Source organism: Thamnophis elegans, chromosome Z (assembly GCF_009769535.1).
Source record: "Thamnophis elegans isolate rThaEle1 chromosome Z, rThaEle1.pri, whole genome shotgun sequence".
Taxonomy (NCBI): Eukaryota; Metazoa; Chordata; class Lepidosauria; order Squamata; family Colubridae; genus Thamnophis; species Thamnophis elegans.
The window spans coordinates 141,300,203-141,324,654 of NC_045558.1; the positions used below are offsets into that span (position 1 = coordinate 141,300,203).

Here is a 24,452-nt window from a genome sequence, read left to right on the forward strand (position 1 = left end):
TATAATATAATAGAATTTAGAATAGAATTTAGAATAGAATAGAAACAGAATAGAACAGAATAGAAATTAAAGTAGAACAAAATGATAGAAATAGAAAAGAATAGAATAGTATAGTATAGAATATAGAATAGAAAAAGGAATAGAATAGAATTAGAACAGAATAGAATAAAATAAGAAATAGAACAGAATGAAATAGAATAGAATAGAATAGATGAAACAAAACGGAAAAGAACAGAATAGAAGTAGAAAATATAGAATGTAGGATAGAATAGAAAATATGGAACAGAACCGACATTGGAGATTGGAAGTGCCAACATTGTGACTTTAAAAAAAAACATCACATAGGAATCAGGAAGAGACCTCTCCCGTATTGTTGTCAAGGGGGGAAAAACATGGTCCCATCCCTCAAATGACATTCGACTTGAATGAAATGTACATTTTTATACCTGTAGAAATCCAGACTAAATTTCTTCCTTCTCTTGCCTAGCCCGAAAGCTCATTCAATGTCTTGGAGATCCGAGCATTAAGCCCATTGAATCACAACCAGGTAAAGGAACTGCTCATTTCGCTAATAAAATTAAATAAGTTTTATTTATTGACTTGAGGATCGATTTTTACAAAGTTCCTTCCTTCCGTCTCTCCCTTCCTTCCTCCCTTCCTCTCTCCCTCCTTCCTCTTCCTTCCTTCCCTTTTTTCCTTTCCTTCCTTCCTTCCCTTCCTTTCTTCCTTCCCTTCCATCCTTCCCTTCTTTCCTTCCTTCCTTTCCTTCTTTCCTTTCTTTCTTCCTTTCTTTCTTCCTTCCCTTCTTTCCTTTTTTCCTCCCTTCTTTGCTTTCCTTCCCTTTTCTTCCTTCCTGACATTCAGATCTTGGTGGAAACAGAAAAAGCCAACTATAACCTGAAATTTCCAACTCCAGAAAGTGCCGGACAGATGACCAGACATGTCAACTCTGCTTTAGCCAAAATTTTCCCAAACCCAGCTTCCGTGTGAGTAAGCGAAAACATCAAGAATGCTGGGGAAATGATCAAAAAAATGTCTGGTGTTTAGTTTCGATTTTGCTGATACAGCTCGTTCCCAATTTAACAACAGTTCATTTAGTCATCATCATTGTTTAACAATCCCTTAATCCCTTGTGGGATGCAGTCTGAGCAACTGAATAGCGCTAGCAGAATGTTTTTTAATGGCCGTTTGCCTTTCTTGTTGCCAATGAGGAGTTTTGTCCAGCAGATACATTCTCATCATGCCCAGAGAGAGAAAAATAACTGCCTCTACCTAGGATTGAACTCGAAGCCTCCTGATTGCGAGGCGAGAGCGCCACCTCTAGGCCACCGCACCACTCCCTACAACAATTCATTCAGTGACCGTTCAAAATCACGACATTGAAAAGAGCGACTTATGACTGTTTTCCAGACTTATGACTAGTGTGATGTCCCTGGGGGGTGTCATGTGATCAAAATTCAGACTCAGGCACTCCTGATATAAATTCCATTTTTTCCTCCCCCCATCCCTCTGCCACCTTCTTCCATTCCAGCTGCCTGATCCGTCACGGGAACGTGGAAACGCCGGAGACCTCCCGGGACGTCTCCCCCAATTCGGAAAGTTCGAATTCCACCATTCACAGCATTTGCGGTGAGAGAAAGCGAGCGACGCGCGGAGTCTAGCTTGGGTTTTTTCAGGCCCCGCATCCTTGTACTCCAGAGAGTTTCGGGCCCTGCTATCTTCCCCCCACGAAGCCAATTGTATGAAAATTTAATTACCGTTATGGTATATTTCTCCACTTAGCCCACTGACCTGAATCCCGGAAGCGTTCTTATAAAAAGCTACAAATTGCTTTGCTGGATCCGGCCATCTCCACTTAGCCACGTAATTCTGCTTTTAAGCGCTCGTAGCCATTGAGGCTTTAGAAGCATATAAATCAGATTTCTGTCATCTCCCCCCACCATCCCCCAGTTCTTGGCTATGCAAGGTATTTTGGCTGAGGTTTCATTTCAAGGAAGCCGAACACAGGAAAAAAATCCATTTTAAACCTCATGGTTTGCTAGTTGTTGTGGCTCCTTCTAAATGTTTGACAGTTGTTTAGGCTAAAGATTATAAATATAAATGGTATAGAACCTAGTCACAAATGAAGGGGTCCAGCCATGCCGGAAACAGAATTTGCAATTCTGCAAACAGACTACTGCAACGTGCTCTACATGGGGCAGCCCTTGAAGAGTATTCGGAGACTTCAGCTTGTCCAGAATGCGGCCGCGCGAGTGATCGTGGGTGTACCTCGGTTCACCCATGTAACACCTATCCTCCGCGAGCTGCACTGGCTGCCTATTGGTCTCCGGATACGCTTCAAGGCGCTAGTCGTTACTTATAAAGCCCTTCATGGTATTGGACCTGGGTACTTGAGAGACCACCTGCTGCCAATTACCTCCACTAGACCGATTAGATCCCACAGATTAGGCCTCCTCCGAATCCCATCCGCCGGCCAGTGTCGACTGGCGACTACCCGGAGGAGAGCCTTCTCTGTGGCTGCTCCGACCCTCTGGAACGAACGCCCCATGGAGATTCGAACCCTCACCACCCTCCAGGCCTTCCGCAAAGCCCTCAAAACCTGGTTGTTCCGACAGGCCTGGGGCTAAAGAGCTGTTGCCCCCGTCTCGAATGGTATGACTGTTGTGAGTTTTAAATTATATATTGTTATGTTGTTGTTTTTAAATCTTTTGTCTGTATCCCCCTCCCCGGTTCGAGTTGTGAGCCGCCCTGAGTCCCCTTCGGGGGGAAAAGGGTGGCATATAAATTTAATAAACTGAACTGAACTGAAACTGATTTGGAAGGAGCCGTTTGCGAGAACTCTCAGCGCGATGTCGGTCGCCCAAGCGGTCCTCCTGAAATACTAGATGGTCTAGATCAGGGGTGTCAAACTCAAGGCGCACGGGCTGGATCCGGCTCACAGGGTGCTTAGATCTGCCCCGCAGGGGACCCCTGGAAACAACAAAGGACCAGCTCACAGTGCCTTTGCCAGCAGCGAAAACGGAGCTCAGGAGGGATGCAGGAGAACTTTGCAGCGAAAAATAAAGCCCATGGGACTGCAGGAGGGTGTCGCAGCCGAAAACGGAGCTCAAGAGAGCTGCAGGAGGATGTCACAGTTGAAAACATAGCCCGGGAGGGCTGCAGTTGAACGGCGCAGCTGAAAACAGAGCCTGGGAGGGCTGCAGGAGGACGGCACAGCTGAAAACGGTGCCCGGGAGGGCTGCTGGAGGACAGCGCAGCCGAAAACGGAGCCCAGGAGGGCTGCACGCTCTATTTTCACTGGCAGAGGGCTGCAGGACGTCGAGCTGGCCATGCCCACCCTGGCCCCCTGAAGTCATACACATCCCCGATGCGGCCCTCAATGAAATTGAGTTTGACACCCCTGATCTAGATGCCAGGGCTAAGAATGAAAGGGGAATTCTTGTAAGAAGGTTGCAAGTGCAAGTTGGATTTTCAGCTTGTCAAGCTTGGCCAGGAAGGCAGTTGAGAGGGAATATAACTCTTTGGGGGGTATTTTTGGGTCTCGCCCTCAGGAGGTTTCTCGGAAACCTATGCTGCCCTTTGCGATTACAATGGACAGTCTTGCCGGGAAGAAGTTCAGTGGGTGAGTTGACCAGCCAAGAGGAGGGAGGGGTGGCTTGGTTTCTTCATCAAAACTTCCTTCCTTCCTTCCTTCCTTCCTTCCTTCCTTCCTTCCTTCCTTCCTTCCTCCCTCCCTCCCTCCCTCCCTCCCTTTCATCCTTCCCTCCCTCCCTCCCTCCCTCCCTCCTTCCCTCCCTTTCATCCTTCCCTCCCTCCCTCCCTCCCTCCCTCCCTCCTTCCTTCCTTCCTTCCTTCCCAGGCAGGAAGCCTTGTTTCCTAAAAACTCACCTACTCCAAGCGTGTGAGGAGCTGAAGATCCTCGCCCTCAATTTGAGAGAGAAAACATCTTTACTTTGGCAAAAAGGCTTCTTTGCCACCTAAAAATGCCTCCTTCTCCCTTTCCTCACCTCTTCCTTTCCTCATCTCACCTCACCTATCCCTCTCCTCACTTGTTCCTCTCTTCTCTCCCCTTCTCTTCTCTCTTGTCCCTCTCCTCACTTCTCCCGGTTCCACCACAAAACCGCGGAGGACAAAATCGCGCTCGACGAAAGCGCGCATTTGATGTCATCACAGCGCGACGAAAACATCGCGCTGTGATCGAAAAATGTAAAAATAAAGCGAAAACCTTACCCTAACCCCCCCAAACCTAACCCTAAACCTAACCCTTAACCTAACCCTAAACCTAACCCTAAACCTAACCCTAAACCTAACCCTTAACCTAACGCTAAACCTAACGCTAACCCTTAACCTAACGCTAAATGTAACCCTAACGCTCTAAACCTAACCCTAACCCTTAACCTAACCCTAAACCTAACCCTAAACCTAACCCTTACCTTTATGTGAATCGGCTTGGTTTAATTTAATTTTTATTTCGATTTTTAATTTTTTTCATCGCGCTGTGATGACGTCAAATGCGCGCTTTCGTCGATCGCGCTTTCGTGGACCGCGGTTTTGACGGGTCACGCTTCTCCCTCTCCTTTCCTGCCCTCTCCCTCCTCTCACTTTTTCCCTCCTCCTCTCCCCTTCCTTTCTCTCCCCTCTCCTCACCTCTCCCTCTCCTTCCTCTCCCTCCCCTCACTTTTTCCTCTTCTCTCCCTATTTCCTTTCTCTCTCCTCACCTCACTCTCCTCACTTCTTCTTCTCCTCTCCTCTCCCCTCCTCTCCCTTCCCTGACTTTTTCCTCTTCTCTCCTCCTCTCCTCCTTCCTTTCTCTCTCCTCTCCTCTCTTCTTCCTCTCCTCACTTCTTCCTCTCCTCTCCCTCTCCTCACCTCTCCTCTTCCCCTTCCTTTCTTTCTACTCTCCTCACCCTCATTCTCCTCACTTCTCCCTCTCCTCTCCTGTCCTCTCCCTCCCGCTTCCTTTCTCTCTCCTCTCTTCACTTCTCCCTCTCCTCACTTTTTCCTCTCCCTTCCCTCACATTTTCCTCTTCCCTCCCTCCTTCCTTTCTCTCTCCTCACCTCACTCTCCTCATTTCTTCTTCTCCTTTCCCCTCCTCTCCCTTCCCTCACTTTTTCCTCTTCTCTTCTCCTCTCCCCCTTCCTTTCTCTCTCCTCTTCCTCTCCTCCCCCTCTCCCTCTCCACACCTCTTCTCTCCCCCTTCCTTCCTTTCTCCTCCTCACTTCTCCCTCTCCCTCTCCTCTCTTCTCCTCTCCCTTGCTTCACCTCTTCCTCTCCCCTCCTCTGTTCTTCCTCTCCTCTCCCTCTACTCACCTCTTCTCTCCCACTTCCTTCCTTTCTCCCCTCCTCTCCTCACCCTTCATTCTCCTCACTTCTCCCTCTCCTCTCCTCTCTCCCTTCCTTTCTCTCCTTTCCTCACCTCTCCCTCCTCACTTCTTCCTCTCCCTCTCCTCTCTTCTCCTCTCCCTTGCTTCACCTCTTCCTCTCCTCTCCTCTGTTCTTCCTCTCCTCTCCCTCTCCTCACCTCTTCTCTCCCACTTCCTTCCTTTCTCCTCTCCTCCCCCCTCAGTCTCCTCACGTCTCCCTTTCCTCCCTCCCTTCCTTTGTGTCTCCTCTCCTCACTTCTCCCGCCTCACTTCTCCCTCTCCCTCTCCTGTCCTCTCCTCTCCCTCGCTTCACCTCTTCCTCTCTCCTCCCCTCTCTTCTCCCACTCCCTCTCCTCACCTCTTCTCTCTCACTTCCTTCCTTTCTCCTCACCCCTCATTCTCCTCCCTCTCCTCTCCTCTCTCCCTTCCTTTCTGTTTCCTCTCCTCACCTCTCCCACCTCACTTCTTCCTCTCCTCTCTCCTCCCCTCTCTTCTCCCACTCCCTCCTACTCTCCTCTCTTCTTCCTCTCCTCTCCCTCTTCTCACCTCTTCTCTCCCCCTTCCTTCCTTTCTCCTCTCCTCACCACTCATTCTCCTCACTTCTACCTCTCCTCTCCTCTCTCCCTTCCTTTATGTCTCCTCTCCTCACTTCTCCCGCCTCACTTCTCCCTCTCCCTCTCCTGTCCTCTCCTCTCCCTCGCTTCACCTCTTCCTCTCTCCTCCCCTCTCTTCTCCCACTCCCTCTCCTCACCTCTTCTCTCTCACTTCCTTCCTTTCTCCTCACCCCTCATTCTCCTCACTTCTCCCTCTCCCCTCTCCCTCTCCTTCAGTCCTGTTTCTTCTGAGGACTCAGCAGCCTCTCATCTATCCACGTACTGTACTCTGCGGCTTTCCCTCCAACTCCCAAGGTCCTTTCTGCCAGGCCATGACAATGGGGGGAGAGGAGAAGATGGGAAGAAGAGGGGTGCTTAATGGAGCCACTGGAGGCCTTGGGAGGAATCAATGGAAACTGTACAAATAATTGAATGTTTTCTTATCTCTGGCCCTTCAACCGCTTCCAGGATGTGGACACGATTTATCATTCCGAAGACAACCGGGAGTTCAACCTGTTGGATTTCTCTCACTTGGAAAGTCGGTGAGAAGCTACCTTTAGAGCCTTCCACCAGTCAGGGATCTCCTCTACCTTCTCAACCCCATGTCCTCCTGGACTGATGGTCTCCTCTCCGAGCCTGGTACCCACAATTAGAATATAATAGAATAACCGAGTTGGAAGGGACCTCGGAGGTCTTCTAGTCCAACCCCCTGCGTAGGCAGGAAACCCTACACCACAAATGGTTGTCCAACCTCTTCTTAAAAACTTCCAGTGTTGGAGCATTCAAAACTTCTGGAGGCAAGTTATTCCACTGATCAATTGTTCTAACTGTCAGGAAATTCCTCCTTATATCTAAGTTGCTTCTCTCCTTGATTAGTTTCCACCCATTGCTTCTTGTCCTGCCCTCAGGAGCTTTGGAGAATAGCTTGACTCCCTCTTCTTTGGGGTAACCCTTGAGATATTGGAAGACTGCTATCATGTCTAAGAGTAATGTTCTACATTTAGGCAAGAAAAACGAAATGCACAGGTAGAGTATAGGTGGCACCTGGCTCAATAGTAGTAACTGAGAGAGGGATCTTGGAGTCCTAGTGGACAAGCATTTAAATAGGAGCCAGCCGTGGGCAGCAGCTGCCAAAAAAGCCAACACAGTTCTAGGCTGCATCAACAGAGGGAGAGAATCAAGATCACGTGAAGGGTTAATACCACTTTACAAGGCCTTGGTAAGGCCACACTTGGAATACGGTTTTGGTTGCCACGATGTAGAAAAGGTGTGGAGACTCTCGAAAGAGTGCAGAGAAGAGCAACGAAGAGGATTAGGGGACTGGAGGCTAAAACATAGGAAGAACGGTTGCAGGAACTGGGTATGTCTAGTTTGATGAGAAGAAGGACTAGGGGAGACATGATATCAGTCTTCCAATATCTCAGGGGTTGCCACAAAGAAGAGGGAGTCAAACTCTTCTCCAAGGCACCTGAGGGTAGAACAAGAAGCAATGGGTGGAAACTAATCAAGGAGAGAAGCCACTTAGAAATGAGGAGGAATTTCCTGACAGTGAGAACAATTAATCAGTGGAACAGAAGTTGCCTCCAGAAGTTGTGAATGCCCCAACACTGGAAGTCTTTAAGAAGATGTCGGAGAGCCATTTGTCTGAAACGGTATAGGGTTTCCCGCCTAGGCAGGGGGTTGGACTAGAAGACCTCCAAGGTCCCTTCCAACTCTGCTATTGTATTGTATTGTCTCCCATATATAGATAGATGATAGATAGAGATAGATAGATAGATAGATAGATAGATAGATAGATAGATAGATAGATAGATAGATATACATATAGATATAGATTAGATATAGATTAGATATGATATAGATATAGATATAGATATAGATATAGATATAGATATAGATGATATAGATATATACATACATACGCACACACATACATACACACACATACATACATACACACACAGTATACACACACACACACTGTATGTATGTATGTATGTATGTATGTATGTATGTATGTATGTATATATGTATATTTTTTGTTTTTTATTTTTCAACATATAAACATTTCATCTTTCCTTAACCTGTGTCATCTAGGTGGAAATATAGCTTTCAGCATTTACATCATTCACATTAATATTATTTCTCTAATCTTAAAATTGTGGTATATGAAACAATTGAGCATTATTAACCTCCTCATTTTCCTCCTAACATACCTTCTAATAAAAATACAATAATAATATTAACCATAATTATCTTCCTCATCATAATACTAATAGCTATCCTGTTTATACCTCTCTTTTAACATATTTTCTATTCTTCTTTAATCTTCTTTCCAATTTCCCTTTCTATTCTCTAACCATTGATAAAATACTTCCTATATAGAGGAACTGGGTATGTCTAGTTTAATGAAAAGAAGGACCAGGGGAGACATGATAGCAGTCTTCCAATATCTCAGGGGTTGCCACAAAGAAGAGGGAGTCAAACTATTCTCCAAAGCACCTGAGGGCAGGACAAGAAGTAATGGGTGGAAACTAATCAAGGAGAGAAGCAACTTAGAACTGAGGAGGAATTTCCTGACGGTTAGAACAATTAATCAGTGGAACAAAATTTGCCTCCAGAAGTTGTGAATGCCCCAACACTGGAAGTCCTTAAGAAGACATTAGATAAACCATTTGTCTGAAGCGGTGTAGGGTTTCCTGCCTAGGCAGGGGGTTGGACTAGAAGACCTCCAAGGTCCCTTCCAACTCTGCTATTCTGTTCTATCATATAATATTCAGTTTGTTCTTTGTGCCTGCCTTGAGGCTGGAAACACTCACTTCTTTGATCCCTGCTTCAAAAAGGATAACATGTGCTGAAATGGACAAATTAACAAAAGAAATCCAGGAAAAAGAAGAATCAGAATTCTACCAGATATGGGATAAATGGTATAGGTGGATGGAGGGAAGAAACAAGGATGAATGAAGGAAGATAACAAAGCTCAAAAATAGTAGTTAAGGAGAATTAACACACACATATATATGTATCCAAGTGGTTTAAACTTACTAGAGGTCATCAGCCAAAACGGCAGACAGAGGAGTAAGATAAGAGGGTTAAGAATGGTGAAATCCAAATGAAATACAATAGAAGGGGAAATAATATAAGGTGAGCGATATCGATTGGCAATTGCTATTAGAAAGAACAGGAAGCTCCTGTTCGTATTGTATTGTGTAAATGTGGTGTACGTCTTAAGTTTTGTGTGTGTGTGTGTGTATTTTACATGTTTGTCAATAAAATTTAAAATAAAAATAAATTAAAAAACAAAACAAAAAGGATAACATGGTCAACCACGTAACCTAGTTAGTGAGAAACCTCGGGGTTACGTTTACACACACACATTCTCCTGTGGTGGCGCAGTGGTTAGGGTGCAGTACTGCAGGCCACTTTAGCTGACTGTTATCTGCAGTTCGGCGGTTCTAATCTCACCGGCTCAAGGTTGACTCAGCCTTCCATCCTTCCGAGGTGGGTAAAATGAGGACCCGGATTGTTGGGGGGCGATATGCTGACTCTGTAAACCGCTTAGAGAGGGCTGAAAGCCCTATGAAGCGGTATATAAGTCTAACTGCTATTGCTATTGCTTTTGTTCTTTCCTCAGGCACTCCTAGGATAAGTATTTTCCATTTCTACCCCTTTAAGCTATGTGGACTTCAACTCCCAGAATTCACCAGCCAAAATGGCGGCTGGGGAACTCTGGGAGTTGAAGTCCACGCGGCTTTAAAGGGACGAAGGCCGAGAAACCTTAGAATCCAAGGGTGGGTTTTAAAAGTAGAGGAGAACTTTTGTGAGGTGAAGTATCACTGGTTTATCCTTCTTCTCTAACTTCTTTTTCCTTCTTCCTTTTCCATTTGTCTTCTCGTCCCAGAGATCTCGCTTTGATTGTGGCAGCTTTGGCTTATAACCAGTGGTTTACCAAACTTTACTGCAAGGATTTGCGGCTGGTAAGTTCCTCCCACTGTCCTTGAGTCCTTTCTAATTTGGGGGGGGGGTCACCTGTCCACTACAGGCAGTCCTCGCCTTTCAAGATGGATGGGTGGGAAGAATGGATGGATGGATGAGTAATGATGGATAGATGGATGGTGGATAGGTAGGTGGCTGGGTGGACAGATGGATGGAAGCAAAGATGAATGGATAGATGGAAAAATGAATGGATGGGAACAATAGATGGATGGATAGATGGGTGAGTGGGTGGGTGGGTGGAAGGACAGATGGATGGATGGATAGAGGAAAGTGTGGGTGGGTGGACGGATGGATGGATGCAAGGATAGATGAACGAATGGATGGAAAATGGATGGATGGATAGATGGATGGATGGGACGGATGGATATACCTACAGGTAGAGGAAAGTATGGATGGATGGATACAAGGATAGATGAAGGGATGGATGGAAAATGGATGGATAGATAGATGGATGGGTGCGAAGAATGGATGAATGGATTAGTAGATGATGGATGGATGGTTGGGTGTGTGGGTGGGTGGATGGACAGACGGATGGGTAGAGGAAAGTATAGATGGATGAATACGATGAAGGGAAGGATGGAAAATGGATGGATGGATAGATGGATGGGTGAGAAGAATGGATGGTTGGATAGATGGGTGAGTGGGTGGGTGGATGGAAGAACAGGGATGGATGGATAGAGGAAAGTGTGGGTGGACGGATGGATGGATGGGACGGATGGATATACCTACAGGTAGAGGAAAGTATGGATGTATGGATACAAGGATAGATGAAGGGATGGATGGAAAATGGATGGATAGATAGATGGATGGGTGCGAAGAATGGACGAATGGATTAGTAGATGATGGATGGATGGTTGGGTGTGTGGGTGGGTGGGTGGGTGGATGGACAGACGGACGGGTAGAGGAAAGTATAGATGGATGAATACGATGAAGGGAAGGATGGAAAATGGATGGATGGATAGATGGATGGGTGGGAAGAATGGATGGATGGATGAGTAGAGGATGGATGGATGGATAGATCAGTGGGTAGATGGATGAATGGATGTAAGGATGAATGAAGGGGTGTATGGAAAAATGGATGGATGGATGGATAGAGGAATGGATAGAAAGACAGAGGGATAGATGCCAGGATGGATGGAAAAATGAATGGACGGATGGACAGATGGATGGATACAAGGATAGATGAAGGGATGGATGGATAGATGGATAGGTGAGAAGAATGGATGGATGGATGGATGGATGGATGCAAGGATAGATGAAGGAATGGATGGAAAATGGATGGATGGATAGATGGATGGGTGAGAAGAATGGATGGATGGATGAGTAGAGGATGGATGGATGGAGAGATCAGTGGGTAGATGGATGAATGGATGTAAGGATGAATGAAGGGGTGTATGGAAAAATGGATGGATGGATGGATAGAGGAATGGATAGAAAGACAGAGGGATAGATGCCAGGATGGATGGAAAAATGAATGGACGGATGGACGGATGGATGGATACAAGGATAGATGAAGGGATGGATGGAAAATGGATGGATGGATAGATGGATGGGTGAGAAGAATGGATGGTTGGATAGATGGGTGAGTGGGTGGGTGGATGGAAGAACAGGGATGGATGGATAGAGGAAAGTGTGGGTGGACGGATGGATGGATGGGACGGATGGATATACCTACAGGTAGAGGAAAGTATGGATGTATGGATACAAGGATAGATGAAGGGATGGATGGAAAATGGATGGATAGATAGATGGATGGGTGCGAAGAATGGACGAATGGATTAGTAGATGATGGATGGATGGTTGGGTGTGTGGGTGGGTGGGTGGGTGGATGGACAGACGGACGGGTAGAGGAAAGTATAGATGGATGAATACGATGAAGGGAAGGATGGAAAATGGATGGATGGATAGATGGATGGGTGGGAAGAATGGATGGATGGATGAGTAGAGGATGGATGGATGGATAGATCAGTGGGTAGATGGATGAATGGATGTAAGGATGAATGAAGGGGTGTATGGAAAAATGGATGGATGGATGGATAGAGGAATGGATAGAAAGACAGAGGGATAGATGCCAGGATGGATGGAAAAATGAATGGACGGATGGACAGATGGATGGATACAAGGATAGATGAAGGGATGGATGGATAGATGGATAGGTGAGAAGAATGGATGGATGGATGGATGGATGCAAGGATAGATGAAGGAATGGATGGAAAATGGATGGATGGATAGATGGATGGGTGAGAAGAATGGATGGATGGATGAGTAGAGGATGGATGGATGGAGAGATCAGTGGGTAGATGGATGAATGGATGTAAGGATGAATGAAGGGGTGTATGGAAAAATGGATGGATGGATGGATAGAGGAATGGATAGAAAGACAGAGGGATAGATGCCAGGATGGATGGAAAAATGAATGGACGGATGGACGGATGGATGGATACAAGGATAGATGAAGGGATGGATGGAAAATGGATGGATGGATAGATGGATGGGTGAGAAGAATGGATGGATGGAGGATGGATGGATGGATCGGTGAGTAGATGGATGATTGGATATAAGGATGAATGAAGGGGTGAATGGAAAAATGGATGGATGGATAGAGGAATGGATAGACAGACAGATGGATAGATGCCAGGATGAATGAAAGGATGGACGGAAAAATGAATGGACAGATGGACGGACGGATGGATACAAGGATAGATGAAGGGATGGATAGAAAATGGATGGATGGATAGTTGGATAGGTGAGAAGAATGGATGGATGGATGGATGCAAGGATAAAGGAATGGATGGAAAATGGATGGATGGATAGATGGATGGGTGAGAAGAATGGATGGATGGATTAGATGATGGACAGATGGATAGATGAGTGAGGGGTGGATGAATGAAGGGATGGATGGCTAGAGGAATGGATGGCTAGAGGAATGGATGGATGGACAGACAGATGGATAGATGCTAGGAGGGATGGAAAGGATGGACAGAAAAATGAATGGATGGATGGATTGATAAGGAGTCTGCTCAAGTCCTCCTCCTGCCTCCTCCTCTACTTCCCCCCTTTTCTTCTCCCTTTTCAGGGCTCTGAGGTCGCAGAGCAGATTTTGCACACGGTGAGCAAATCCCACCACTTGGAGGAGCTGGTGCTGGACAACGCAGGGTTAAAAACGTGAGCCTTGTCTCTCTCTCTCGATTTTGACATTCCCCTTGAGTAACACCCAAAGGGGACGCTGCTGGGGGAGATCATTTCTCTCCTCCTCCCTCCATTCTTATCCCTTCCATCTTCCTCCCGTCGCAAACCCTGCTTCTCCGGTTAAGATTTCCCACCTGACCTGCTCCTCTCCTTCTTCTTGGGCCGCAGGGATTTCGCCATCAAACTGGCCAACGTCTTGGCGGAAAACTCCAACACTGCCCTCCACGTCCTGACGCTCTCCCACAACCCGTTGGAGGACAAAGGTGATGGACAGCCCCACCCTGGCACCCCAGGGCTCCCCCATAAAACGAGCAGAGGAGCTTCAGCTCCCGGAATGCTGACTGGGTTGGCATTAGGGGTTCCCACCACATCTGGGCGGGGGTTGAAGATAGGGGATCCAGCAACGTCCGCGAACACTGGACCCTGCAAGAAGACTGTGGGATGATCTAAGCTTGCTTTGAAATGGGGGGGGGGAGGTCCTTGGGGGGGGAGGAGACCCTGACCCCTCTCTCTTCTCTCCCCCTCTGCATAGGCCTGGGGGCCCTGAGTCAGCAGCTCCTGTGTTTTCCCAAAGGCCTTAGGAAACTTTGCCTCTCTAAGACCAGCATCACTGCTAAAGGTACCCGGGCACCCACCGTTGGAGAGAGAGGGAGGGGTTGGAAGAGGGAATCTGGGGTTGGCGCTGCTTCGGAGAAGGATCTTTGAGCAGCGCTGCTGCCTTTGCCTTCCTTATGAATCCTTTGCTCGTGGTTGCTGACGGAGGGAGGGAGGGAGGAAGAAGGGGAAGAAGGAAGGAAGAATGGAAGAAGGAAGGAGGGAGGAAGGATTGAAGGAAATAAAGAAAGAGGAAGGAGGGAGGGAGGAGACAAGGGAAGGAAGGAAGATGAAGGAGGGAGGGAGGAAGAAGGGGAGGAAGGAAGAATGGAACAAGGAAGGAGGAAGGGAGAAAGGAAGGGAGGGAGGGAGGGTTGATAGAAATAAAGGAAGATGAAGGAGGCAGGGGGGAGGAGAAAAGGAAGGAAGATGAAGGAGGGAGGAAGGAGGGGGAGGAAGGAAGAATGGAAGAAGGAAGGAGGGATGGAGAAAGGAAGGAAGGATTGAAGGAAATAAAGGAGTAAGAGGAGGGAGGGAAGGGGATGGAGGAAGGAAGGAAGTACAGAGGGATGGAAGGAAGGAAGCAAAGGAGGGAGGGAGGAAGGGGAAAGAAGGAAGAATGGAACAAGGAAGGATGGAGAGAGAAAGGAAGGGAGGAAGGGAGGGTTGAAAGAAATAAAGGAAGATGAAGGAGGGAGGAGGGAGGAGAAAGGAAAGGAAGGAAGATGAAGGAGGGAGGGAGGGAGGAAGAAGGGGAAGGAAGAATGGAAGAAGGAAGGAGGGAGGGAGAAAGGAAGGAAGGATTGAAGGAAATAAAGGAGGAAGGGGAGGGAGGGAAGAGGATGGAGAAAGGAAGGATAGAGGGATGGAAGGAAGGCATGAAGGAGGGAGGAAGGAAGAAGAGAATGATAGAAAGCAAGAGGAAGGAGAGAGGGAGGCAGTAGAGAAGGAAATAAAGGAAGAGGAAGGCAGAAACAAAGGAATAATGCAGGGAAGGAGGAAAGGAAGGAAGGAAGGAAGGGGAAAGGAAGGGAGAATGGAAGAAGGAGGGAGGGAGGAAGGATTGAAGGAAATAAAGGAAGAAGAGGAAGGAAGTAGGGAAGAAAATAAAGGAAGAGGAAAGCAGGAACAGACAGGAACAAAGGAAGAATGGAGAGAAGGAGGGAGGGAGAGTTGGAGGAAATAAAGAGGAGGGAGGAGGAAGTAGAGGAGGAAATAAAGAGGAAGGCAGGAACAAAGGAAGAATGGAGGGAGGGAAGGAGGGAAGGAAGGAAAAGAAGGAGGAAGGAAGGAGGGAGAGGGGAAAGGAAGGAGAGAAGAATAGACAGGAAGAGGAGGGAGGGAGGAAAAAAGAGGAAAGAAGGAGGGAAGAAATAGGGAGGGAGGGAAGGAAGAAGGAAAGGAAGGAAGAAGGAAGGGGATGGAGGGAGAAAGGAAGAGGGAAGGAAAGGAAAAGAGGAAAGAGGGAGGGAGGAAAGAAGTAGAGAAGAAAAAAAAGGGAGCCTGGGGAGGGCTAACTGGGCCCTCTACAGATTGTGAAGCCTTTGTTTCCCAGAAGGTCTCCTTGGACTACAACTCCCAGGATTCCTCGGTCAGCATAGCCACTGCAGGGGATTCTGGGGGATGGAAGTTGGGGAAGTGGGCTTTGAACCCTCAAAATTGCTCTCTCCTTCCTTGCTCAGGACTTGCCGTTTTGTGCCAGACCTTCAGTGCCAACCCAGCCTTCACCAGTTCTCTCCGCCATCTTGACTTAAGCAAAAACCCCGGGCTTCTGGGCACGGACGAGGCAAATGTGAGTGATTGGCACCTCATCCCTTGGCCTGAAGTGGTCCAGAGGGCTTCCCTGCCTTGAGCAGGGGGGGGGGGGGGTTGGACTAGAAGACCTCCAAGGTCCCTTCCAACTCTGTGATTCCGTTATTCCACTTCCTCCTCCTCCTTCTTTCTTCTTCCTCCTCTTTCTCCTTCCTTCTTCTTCTTCCTCTTCCTCCTCCTCCTGCTCCCCCTCCTTTCTTCTGCTCTCTTGCTTCCCCCTCCTTCTCCTATCTTCTTCCTCCTCTTCCTCGTCCTCCTTTCTTCCTCCCCCTCCTGTTCCTCCTTTCTTCTTCCTTCCCCCTCTTCCTCCTCCTCCTCCTTTCTTCTTCCTTCTCCTCTTCCTTCTCCCCCTCCCTCTCCTTCTTTCTTCTTCCTCTTCCTCCTCCTCCTTCTTCCTCCTCCCCCTCCTCCTTCTTCCTCCCCTTCCCCTCCTCCCCCTCCTTTCTTCTTCCTTCTCCTTCTCCTTTCTCCTCCCCCTCCTCCTTCATCCCCCCTCCTTTCTTCTCCTCTTCCTTCTCTCTTGCTCCTCCCCTCCTTCGGGTATCTTCTCCTTCCCACTCCTTTCTTCCTCCAGCTCCTCCCCCTCCTCCTTCATCCCCCTCCTTTCTTCTCCTCTCCCTTCTCCTCTTGCTCCTCCCCTCCCCTCCTTCTCCTATCTTCTTCTTCCTCCTCCTCCTTTCTTCCTCCCCTCCTCCTCCTTTCTTCTTCTTCTTCTTCCTCCTCCTTTCTTCCTCCCGCTCCTCCTTCATCCTCCTCCTTTCTTTTCCTTTTCTTCTCTTCCTTCTCCTTTCTTTTCTTCCCCTCCTTTTCCTCCTCCTCCTTTCCTCTACCGCCTACCCTTTCTCAATTCTTCCTCCTCCTCCTTTCTTCCTCCCGCTCCTCCTTCACCCTCCTCCTTTCTTTTCCTCTTCTTCTCTTCCTTCTCCTTTCTTTTCTTCCCCTCCTTTTCCTCCTCCTCCTTTCCTCTACCGCCTACCCCTTCTCAATTCTTCCTCCTCCTCCTTTCTTCTCCTCTTCCTTCCGGTTTGCGCATTGGGCCTGTTTTTCCGGTTCCACCACAAAACCGCGGTCGACTAAAGCACGCTCGACGAAACCACGTACCTGACGTCATCACAGCGCGATGAAAAAAGCACGCTGTGAGCAGTAAAGCTAAAATTAACGCGTAAACCTAAACCTAACCCCCCAAAACCTAACCCTAAACCTAACCCTAACCCTAACCCTAACCCTAACCCTAAACCTAAACCTAAACCTAACCCTTAACCTAACCCTAACGCTTAACGTAACCCTAACCCTAACCCTAAACCTAACCCCTACCTTAACATGAATCGGCTTGCTTTAAAAGCGCTTTTTAAAGTGCCCTTTTTTCTCCGCGGTCGTTGTTGTCGCGCTGCTGATGACGTCAGCGACGCGCTTTAATCGGGCGCGCTTTAGTGGACCGCGGTTTTGTCGTGCCACGGTTTTCCCCCCTCCGGAGGGAGTAAAACGTCCCAATGGGCAACTCACACTTCCATTCCCAAACTTCCGATTTGTGTATTGAGCCGTTTTAGCCCTTCCCAGGCTCCTAGAAAGCCTCTGGAGCCTGGGGAGAGCGAAAAACGGAGCTACCGGTCCCACTGAAAGTCAGAAAACGGGCCGTCTCCCATCTGCCAAGGGCCTCCGGGGGACGGGAGAGGCCATTTCCGTCCTCCCCAGTCTCCAAGAAAGCCGTGTGCGCATGCGCAGGGCAGTGGGAGGGAGGTCATTTGTGCATGCGCAGGAAGCATGGCACGGGGGCCATTAAATTATGTGTGTGGGCATGCGGCAGTAGTGGGTTACGATGGTACGCCCTGCTACGGGCGTACTGGTGCCTACCAGCAGCACCAGGTACCGTTCTGGTACGGTGCTCCAGAGGGCCCGCCCACCCGTGCTCCTTACCGGTATTTGAAGTTTTTGGTGCTTACGCGCATGGTGTTAGGGCGCCTGCGCGATGCTCTGCCGAGCAGTTGGCGCGTCGTGGAGGTGTCCCGGAGCGTCACAGGGAGTAAATACGCATTCGCGCGCTGAGAACCGCTAGTTTAGGGTTTCCTGCCTAGGCAGGGGGTTGGACTAGAAGACCTCCAAGGTCCCTTCCAACTCTGCCATCGTATTGTATTGTATTGTCCAGAAAAATCCCTTTTGGGATGAGAATTCCAATATTGAAGGGAGTGGCACCCAGCATTATCATATGCACATAGCAATAGCAGTTAGACGTATATACCGCTTCATAGGGCTTTCAGCCCTCTCTAAGCGGTTTACAGAGTCAGCATATTGCCCCCAACAATCCAGGTCCTCATTTCACCCACCTCGGAAGGATGGAAGGCTGAGTCAACCTTGTGCCGGTGAGATTAGAACCGCTGAACTGCAGATCACAGTCAGCTGAAGTGGCCTGCAGTACTGCACCCTAACCACTGCGCCACCTCGGCTCTTCATCTTGGCTCATCATCTCCCCGTTTCTTCAGAATGGGGAGAGTTCCAAAATGGGGAAATTCAAAATTAGACGAGTAAAAAAAAACAAAAAAAACACCCTTGGGTACAAAGGCCAATAGTCCTCGACTTACAACCCCTCGTTTAGTGGCCGTCCAAAGCTACAACGGCACTGGGAAAAAGGGCCATGACTGCTTTTCACACCGACAACCCCCGTTTCCGGCGTTCTCGCCGTCACGCGATCCAAATTCAGAGCCTTGGCAAGCGAGTCATACTTTAACGACGGTCGCAGCGTCCCCGGTGGTCACCGCGATCCCCTTTGGCGACCTTCTGAAGAAGCCAAGTCAGTGGGGAAGCCAGATTCACTTCACAGCTGGGTGTAAGGGCGGGATTGAAAAAATTTAGCAACTGGTTCTCTCTCCGGTTGCTGGTTGGGCGTGGCCATACTGGGGGTGGCCTACTCCTGCATCACAGGGTGTGTGTGTGTGTGTATGGGGGGTGTTTTTGCCCTCCCCATGCTCCAGAGGCTTTCCTCAAGCCTTTGGGAGGGCTAAAACGGCCTCCCGCGGGTTCCGGAGATGCTCCGGAGACCAGAAACCTCCGAGACGGCCATTTTTCGCCCTTCCGGAGCCTTCATGTGGGCCCTGCACAGACCTGGCATCCAAAATGTGCAGGGGAAGGGAGGGCGAGGCCAGCCAATCCTTTCAACTACTGGTTCGGCAAACCAGATGTAAAATTAGCATTCGGTTCGCCCGAACCGATCCAAAGCAGCTGAATCCCACCCCCCACCCCCCCCGGGTGACTTAACTTAACAACTGCAGGTTTTCACTTAACAACGGTGTCAAGAAAAGGCGGCAAAACGGGACAAAACACATGTCTCACTTAGCAACAGGAAATGCTGGGCTGGATTGTGGTTGGATGTTCGGGCGCCCAGCATCCGAATTTGGATCGCCAGACCGTGACGGTGTGAAAATCGTTTCTTCACTTTTTTTTTTTTGCCATTTTGTAATGTTGAAAGGTCAGTAAATGAACTATTTGTATGTCTGTATTTAGTGTCACAACCCTTGGTATGCCCAAATATGGGAGGAAGTCTACTGCTTCCATTCTCTGTCTATCGGCTCGTCACAAGAGACCATCCAGACAGAAACCCAATATTTTTTTACTGTTGCCTTTGTTACATTTGTGTTGTATTTGTGCTGATAAATAAATAAAGGGAGACTAGTATAGATCTATTTCAAGCTATTTAGCTCTCATCAGCTAGCCATACCCTTACTGGGATTAGAACACATCTGCCTAAGAAGTAATACAACACAGGTTCGAATCCCAGTAATGGTATGGCTAGCTGATGAGAGCTAAATAGCTTGAAATAGATCTATACTAGTCTCCCTTTATTTATTTATCAGCACAAATACAACATATTTGTATGTCTGCCTTTATATCCCGGTTTGTTTATTATGCCTTTCTTTTCTTGGTTTCCCGACAGAGTTTCTACTCCTTCCTGGCCCAGCCTAATGCACTGATTCACCTGGACGTATCCTCCACGGATTGTGCGGTAGACGCGGTAAGGAGTTCAGAGGATGGATTTGGGGACGGGTTGGCTAAAGCAGGGGGCCCCAATCACCGGGCTGTGGGCTTTTACCGGGCTGCGGCCCATTCGTAATCGGGCTGCACCAGCCGCAGCCCGCCACGCACGCAGGCAGCTGTGTTCTTGGTCAAATGGAGTTGATGAAAACCTGCCACTCACACAGACCAATCTGCCAAGCCAGAAAAGTTGGGGACCGCAGCTTACGGAGTACCTATGGCAGGGGTGTCAAACTCAAATCCTGGGGGCTGGATCCGGTGTGTTTTGATCTGGCCCATGGAGCCACCCTGGAAACAGCAAAGGACTGGCCTGTGGTGCCTTTGCTGGTGAAACTGGAGCGGCCCTCCTGAGCTCTGTTTTCGCTGGCAGAGGTGTTCTGATCTAGGCTTCCCCTGAGCCTGGGTCGTCCATCAGCCCTCAGATGGAGAGTCATCAGCACCCAGGTCTAGAGGTGGCTGATGAGGAAGAGGAGGAACAGCTGCAGGGGTGGGTTTCAGGCGGTTCGCGGCGGTCCCCGCGAACCGGTTGGTCGGCGAACCCGGAGGTAAGTAACTTCCGGGAACGCCGAAGGATCCACCCGCCCGCCTGTGTTTCTTACCCGGTTTTGATGAGTTCTGCGCTTCCACGCATGCGCAGAACGCATACTGTGCCTGCGCGATCCTCCAGGAGCAGCTGGAGCATCGCACAGGCGCTAGTACGCATGCGTGTACTGTGCGCGTGCACGAGGACACCGCCGGCCCCGTTCCAACCGAACTGGTTGGAACAGGGCAAGAAACCCACCCCTGAACAGCTGGGTCCAGTGCCTGATGCACGGATGCACAGAAAGCAGAGGAAAGGAGAGCAGTGGAAATCTATGGGCTGATCCTCGAGATTGTCCGGACCTAGACTTCCCCAGCAGTATGAAGCCGAGTCCTCGTCCTGATAAACCCCTTTTATTTAATTGACAGTGAATTCCTCTCCAGCAAAGTCTTTCCTCTCCCACAGTCTTTCAAGATAGTTCACCGTTACTGACCTTGGTCAGGCTTGGAGAGCGGCCAGACCGATATCTTTCAGACGCCGCAACACTTGGCAAGGATGCAGGAATTAAATAATTGTCTCCTGCAAACTCCACTCCCCTGTCGCTCCTCTTTTATTCCCTCTGGGAGGGGCCATTCACCGTCCACCTGTGGCTTTACTCCCAAGTTGACCCATGTTCCTTAGCTGTTCTTTTCGTCTGACATCTCTGCGCATGCACACACTGGGAACAGGCTCCAGCTGTTCTTCCGCCTCACTGATGCCTGACTCCGAAGGCAGCTGATAACTGTCGGACAGCCCTGGCCCCATCTCTGCCTCTGATGCAGAGCACTTGTCGAGCCTTCCCCAGACTCCAGGACTGGCTCATGTTCCTCCCCAACCTCTGCACTGTCTGAATCTGCTGCCAGCTGTGCTGGTGGGCCACAACAAGAGGAATGCAGGAGGACGTTGCAGCTGCAAACTGTTTTCGCTGGCAAAGCGTCGGGCCAGCGAAAATGGAGCTCCCAGAGGGTTGCAGGAGGCCGTCACAGCCAAAAACAGGGTCTGGGATGGGGGACCACACACGCTCCCCAAGCTCCATTTTCACTGGCAGAGGGTTGCAGGAGGCCGTGGCACTCGGGAGCCTATTTTCCCTGGCAGAGCGCTCCCGTCACGAGTGACGTCAAGCTGACCATGCCCCCCTCACCCCGTCAAGGTCAAACACAACCAGTGGTGCGTTCCCACCGGTATGGCCCAATTCAGCCAAAGCAGTAGTGGTTTGGCGGCCTGGGTCACTGGAACCGGCAACAACCCAGGCCTGCCACGCCCCCAAACTGGTTCTCTGGGTGGCGCCGTAGGTGCCGCCATCTTGGGTTTTTTTGCTTCTGCGCACGTGCAGAAAATGTTTATTGTACTGCCCACGGCCGTGACCCGACAAAACCGCATCGCTAAAACCGCAACATCATCAACGCGCCGACAACAGCGCGCCGACAACAGCGCGTCGACAGAAGGGCGATTTAAGTTAAGGTAAGGGTTAGGTTTAGGGTTAGGTTTAGGGTTAGGTTTAGGGTTAGGTTTAGGGTTAGGTTTAGGGTTAGGTTTAGGGTTAGGTTTAGGGTTAGCGTTAGGGTTAGCGTTAGGGTTAGCGTTAGGGTTAGGTTTAGGTTTACAGCGCGCTTCTGTCGCCGCGTTGTTGTCGGCGCGATTCAGCACTCATTCGTCGGCGCGCTTTAGAACTTGCGGTTTTGTCACTGCGGTTTAGTCGGGCGCGCTTTTGTCGGTCGCCCTTTTGTCGGTGAACCGCCCGTGGCGCACCCACGAGCGAACCAGCAGTCGTGGCTGCCAGAACCCACCACTGAAGACAACCCTGATACGGCCCTCAATGAAATCGAGTTTGACACCCCTGACCTACGGCGTTGCGGGTTGCCAACTTTGGATGGTGTTCTGGGATTTAGTAAGCAGGACCACGGTTCACACCTGGTTGTGTGTGTGTGTTTGTGTGTGTTTTGTAGCTTTTTAGTGCGTTGCTGCACGGCTGCTGCCCTCGTCTCTGCTACCTCAATCTTTCGCGAAACACCTTTTCCCACCGGTAAGGATGACGTCGTTTTTTTAACACCTGCAAAGGGAGTGGAGGGGTCTTTTTCTGGCTAAGGAATAAGAGGATTTCTCTTTCCCCTCCCCAGGAAGGGAAAAGAATTCCCGCCCTCTCTGAAGCAGTTTTTCTGCAGTGCCTACTCACTCAGCTTTGTGAATCTCTCCGGCATCAGGGTCCCCGTAGAAGCCTTGCGGTGAGTCTCACGGTCTCGGGCCCCACGTTGGGAGGCTCCCGGAACAAAACTTGGAAGGGGGGGTGATTGTGTCATGGGCAATATCACTGAGGTGTCGAGTCGCAAGACAGAGGGAACAACCCTGCGAGGTGGTGGGGAGAGAGAGAGAGAGGAGGTGGGGGGACTGGTTCAAAGTCACCCAGTCACATTTTATGCCTAAGGTGGGACTAGAACTCAACATCTCCTGGTGATTGGTCCAAAGTCACCCAGGCATATTTCATACCTAAGGCAGGACTAGAACTCACCATCTCCTGGTGATTGGCCCAAAGTCACCCAGGCATATTTCGTACTTAAGGCAGGACTAGAACTCACTGTCTCCTGGTGATTGGTCTAAAGTCACCCAGGCATATTTCATACCTAAGGTGGAACTAGAACTCACTGTCTCCTGGTGATTGATCTAAAGTCACCCAGCCACATTTCATATCTAAGGTGGAACTAGAACTCACTGTCTCCTGGTGATTGATCCAAAGTCACCCAGGCATATTTCATACCTAAGGTGGAACTAGAACTCACTGTCTCCTGGTGATTGATCTAAAGTCACCCAGCCACATTTCATATCTAAGGTGGAACTAGAACTCACTGTCTCCTGGTGATTGATCCAAAGTCACCCAGGCATATTTCATACCTAAGGTGGAACTAGAACTCACTGTCTCCTGGTGATTGATCTAAAGTCACCCAGTCACATTTCATATCTAAGGTGGAACTAGAACTCACTGTCTCCTGGTGATTGGCCCAAAGTTACCCAGACATATTTCATACCTAAGGTGGAACTAGAACTCACTTTCTCCTGGTAATTGGTCCAAAGTCACCCAGACATATTTCATACCTAAGGTGGAACTAGAACTCACTGTCTCCTGGTAATTGGTCCAAAGTCACCCAGACATATTTCATACCTAAGGCAGGACTAGAACTCACTGTCTCCTGGTAATTGGTCCAAAGTTACCCAGACATATTTCATACCTAAGGTGGAACTAGAACTCACTGTCTCCTGGTAATTGGTCCAAAGTTAACCAGACATATTTCATACCTAAGGCAGGACTAGAACTCACTGTCTCCTGGTGATTGGCCCAAAGTCACCCACTCACATTTCATGCCTAAGGCAGGACTAGAACTCGCAACTCATGCTTTCTAGAGTGGTACCGTAACCACTAGGACAATCTGTCTCTCAAATACCCATGTTTTTTGCCCAGGTATTGTGAGTGTTTGTTGGGACAACCGAGGCACTAACGGGATGACAATTTCACCCCATTCCTGATGTTGTGCATTTTTGATGTCATTTCATCTATAAATATTTGGTGGTTTGATAGGCCACCTTGTTCAATTAAACTTCCCTATTCAAAGGCTCAAATGATGGGGTGGGGGTGGGGAGAAATAGACAGGCCAACATGTTGAAAAGCAATAATTTGTGTTTGTACCCCTCACACAGGTCTCTCATGCAAGGTTTGTCTGCCAACACCCACCTCAGTGACCTGCACCTGGATTTGAGTGGATGTGAGGTAAAATCGGGATATGGGGGTAGAATCTATCTATATAAAAACGGCTGTGTGCGTGTCCATGTGGGTGTCCCAGCATAACTCTGGAACGCCTGGGGCAATTTCAACCAAACTTGGTACACAGATGACTTCCTCTCTGGAAACAAATACTGTGGGGGTAAGACACCCCTAACGCCCCTCGGGGGGGGGGGTCTGTTAAGATACAGCCTGTTGTGCCTTCAAATGGATTCTACTGTACTGCCATAAAATGGCTTCTAGTGTACAGCGCAGTGGAGTTGCCATGGTAACGGCTTCACAGTACTCCACAGGGGGGCTCCCTCTGGTAAGGAGGTAAATCCAACATTAGAAATTACGTTTGGTCCGGACATTTTCCCCCTATAAATAAATATCCGGGTAATCCCAGGTTATTGGCTAGTTAGGATATAAAATTAAAATAGGCATCCATGAAGTGCATAAAGCTTTTGGCACCTCTCCCCTTTGACCAGCCTCTCTCGCAGAACAGAACTGAACAGTTGAAAGGGACCTTGTAGGTCATCTAGTCCAACCCCCGGCCCAAGCAGGGGACCAG

General features: G+C 49.0%; 1 protein-coding gene across 1 annotated transcript in view; it reads left to right on the forward strand.

Moving 5' to 3' along the window:
• Positions 1–277: 277 nt before the first annotated feature.
• CARMIL3 (capping protein regulator and myosin 1 linker 3) overlaps positions 278–24,452 on the forward strand; it is a 67,501-nt gene continuing 43,326 nt past the window's right edge. The window contains exons 1-15 of the mRNA XM_032236625.1: positions 278–307; positions 488–547; positions 865–986; positions 1,532–1,629; positions 3,552–3,622; positions 6,426–6,499; positions 9,859–9,934; positions 13,030–13,118; positions 13,311–13,405; positions 13,675–13,761; positions 15,419–15,528; positions 19,474–19,551; positions 22,077–22,153; positions 22,248–22,352; positions 23,818–23,887. Of these exons, the coding sequence (XP_032092516.1) occupies positions 278–307; positions 488–547; positions 865–986; positions 1,532–1,629; positions 3,552–3,622; positions 6,426–6,499; positions 9,859–9,934; positions 13,030–13,118; positions 13,311–13,405; positions 13,675–13,761; positions 15,419–15,528; positions 19,474–19,551; positions 22,077–22,153; positions 22,248–22,352; positions 23,818–23,887 (1,242 nt within the window). The remainder of the gene's footprint in view (positions 308–487; positions 548–864; positions 987–1,531; positions 1,630–3,551; positions 3,623–6,425; positions 6,500–9,858; positions 9,935–13,029; positions 13,119–13,310; positions 13,406–13,674; positions 13,762–15,418; positions 15,529–19,473; positions 19,552–22,076; positions 22,154–22,247; positions 22,353–23,817; positions 23,888–24,452) is intronic.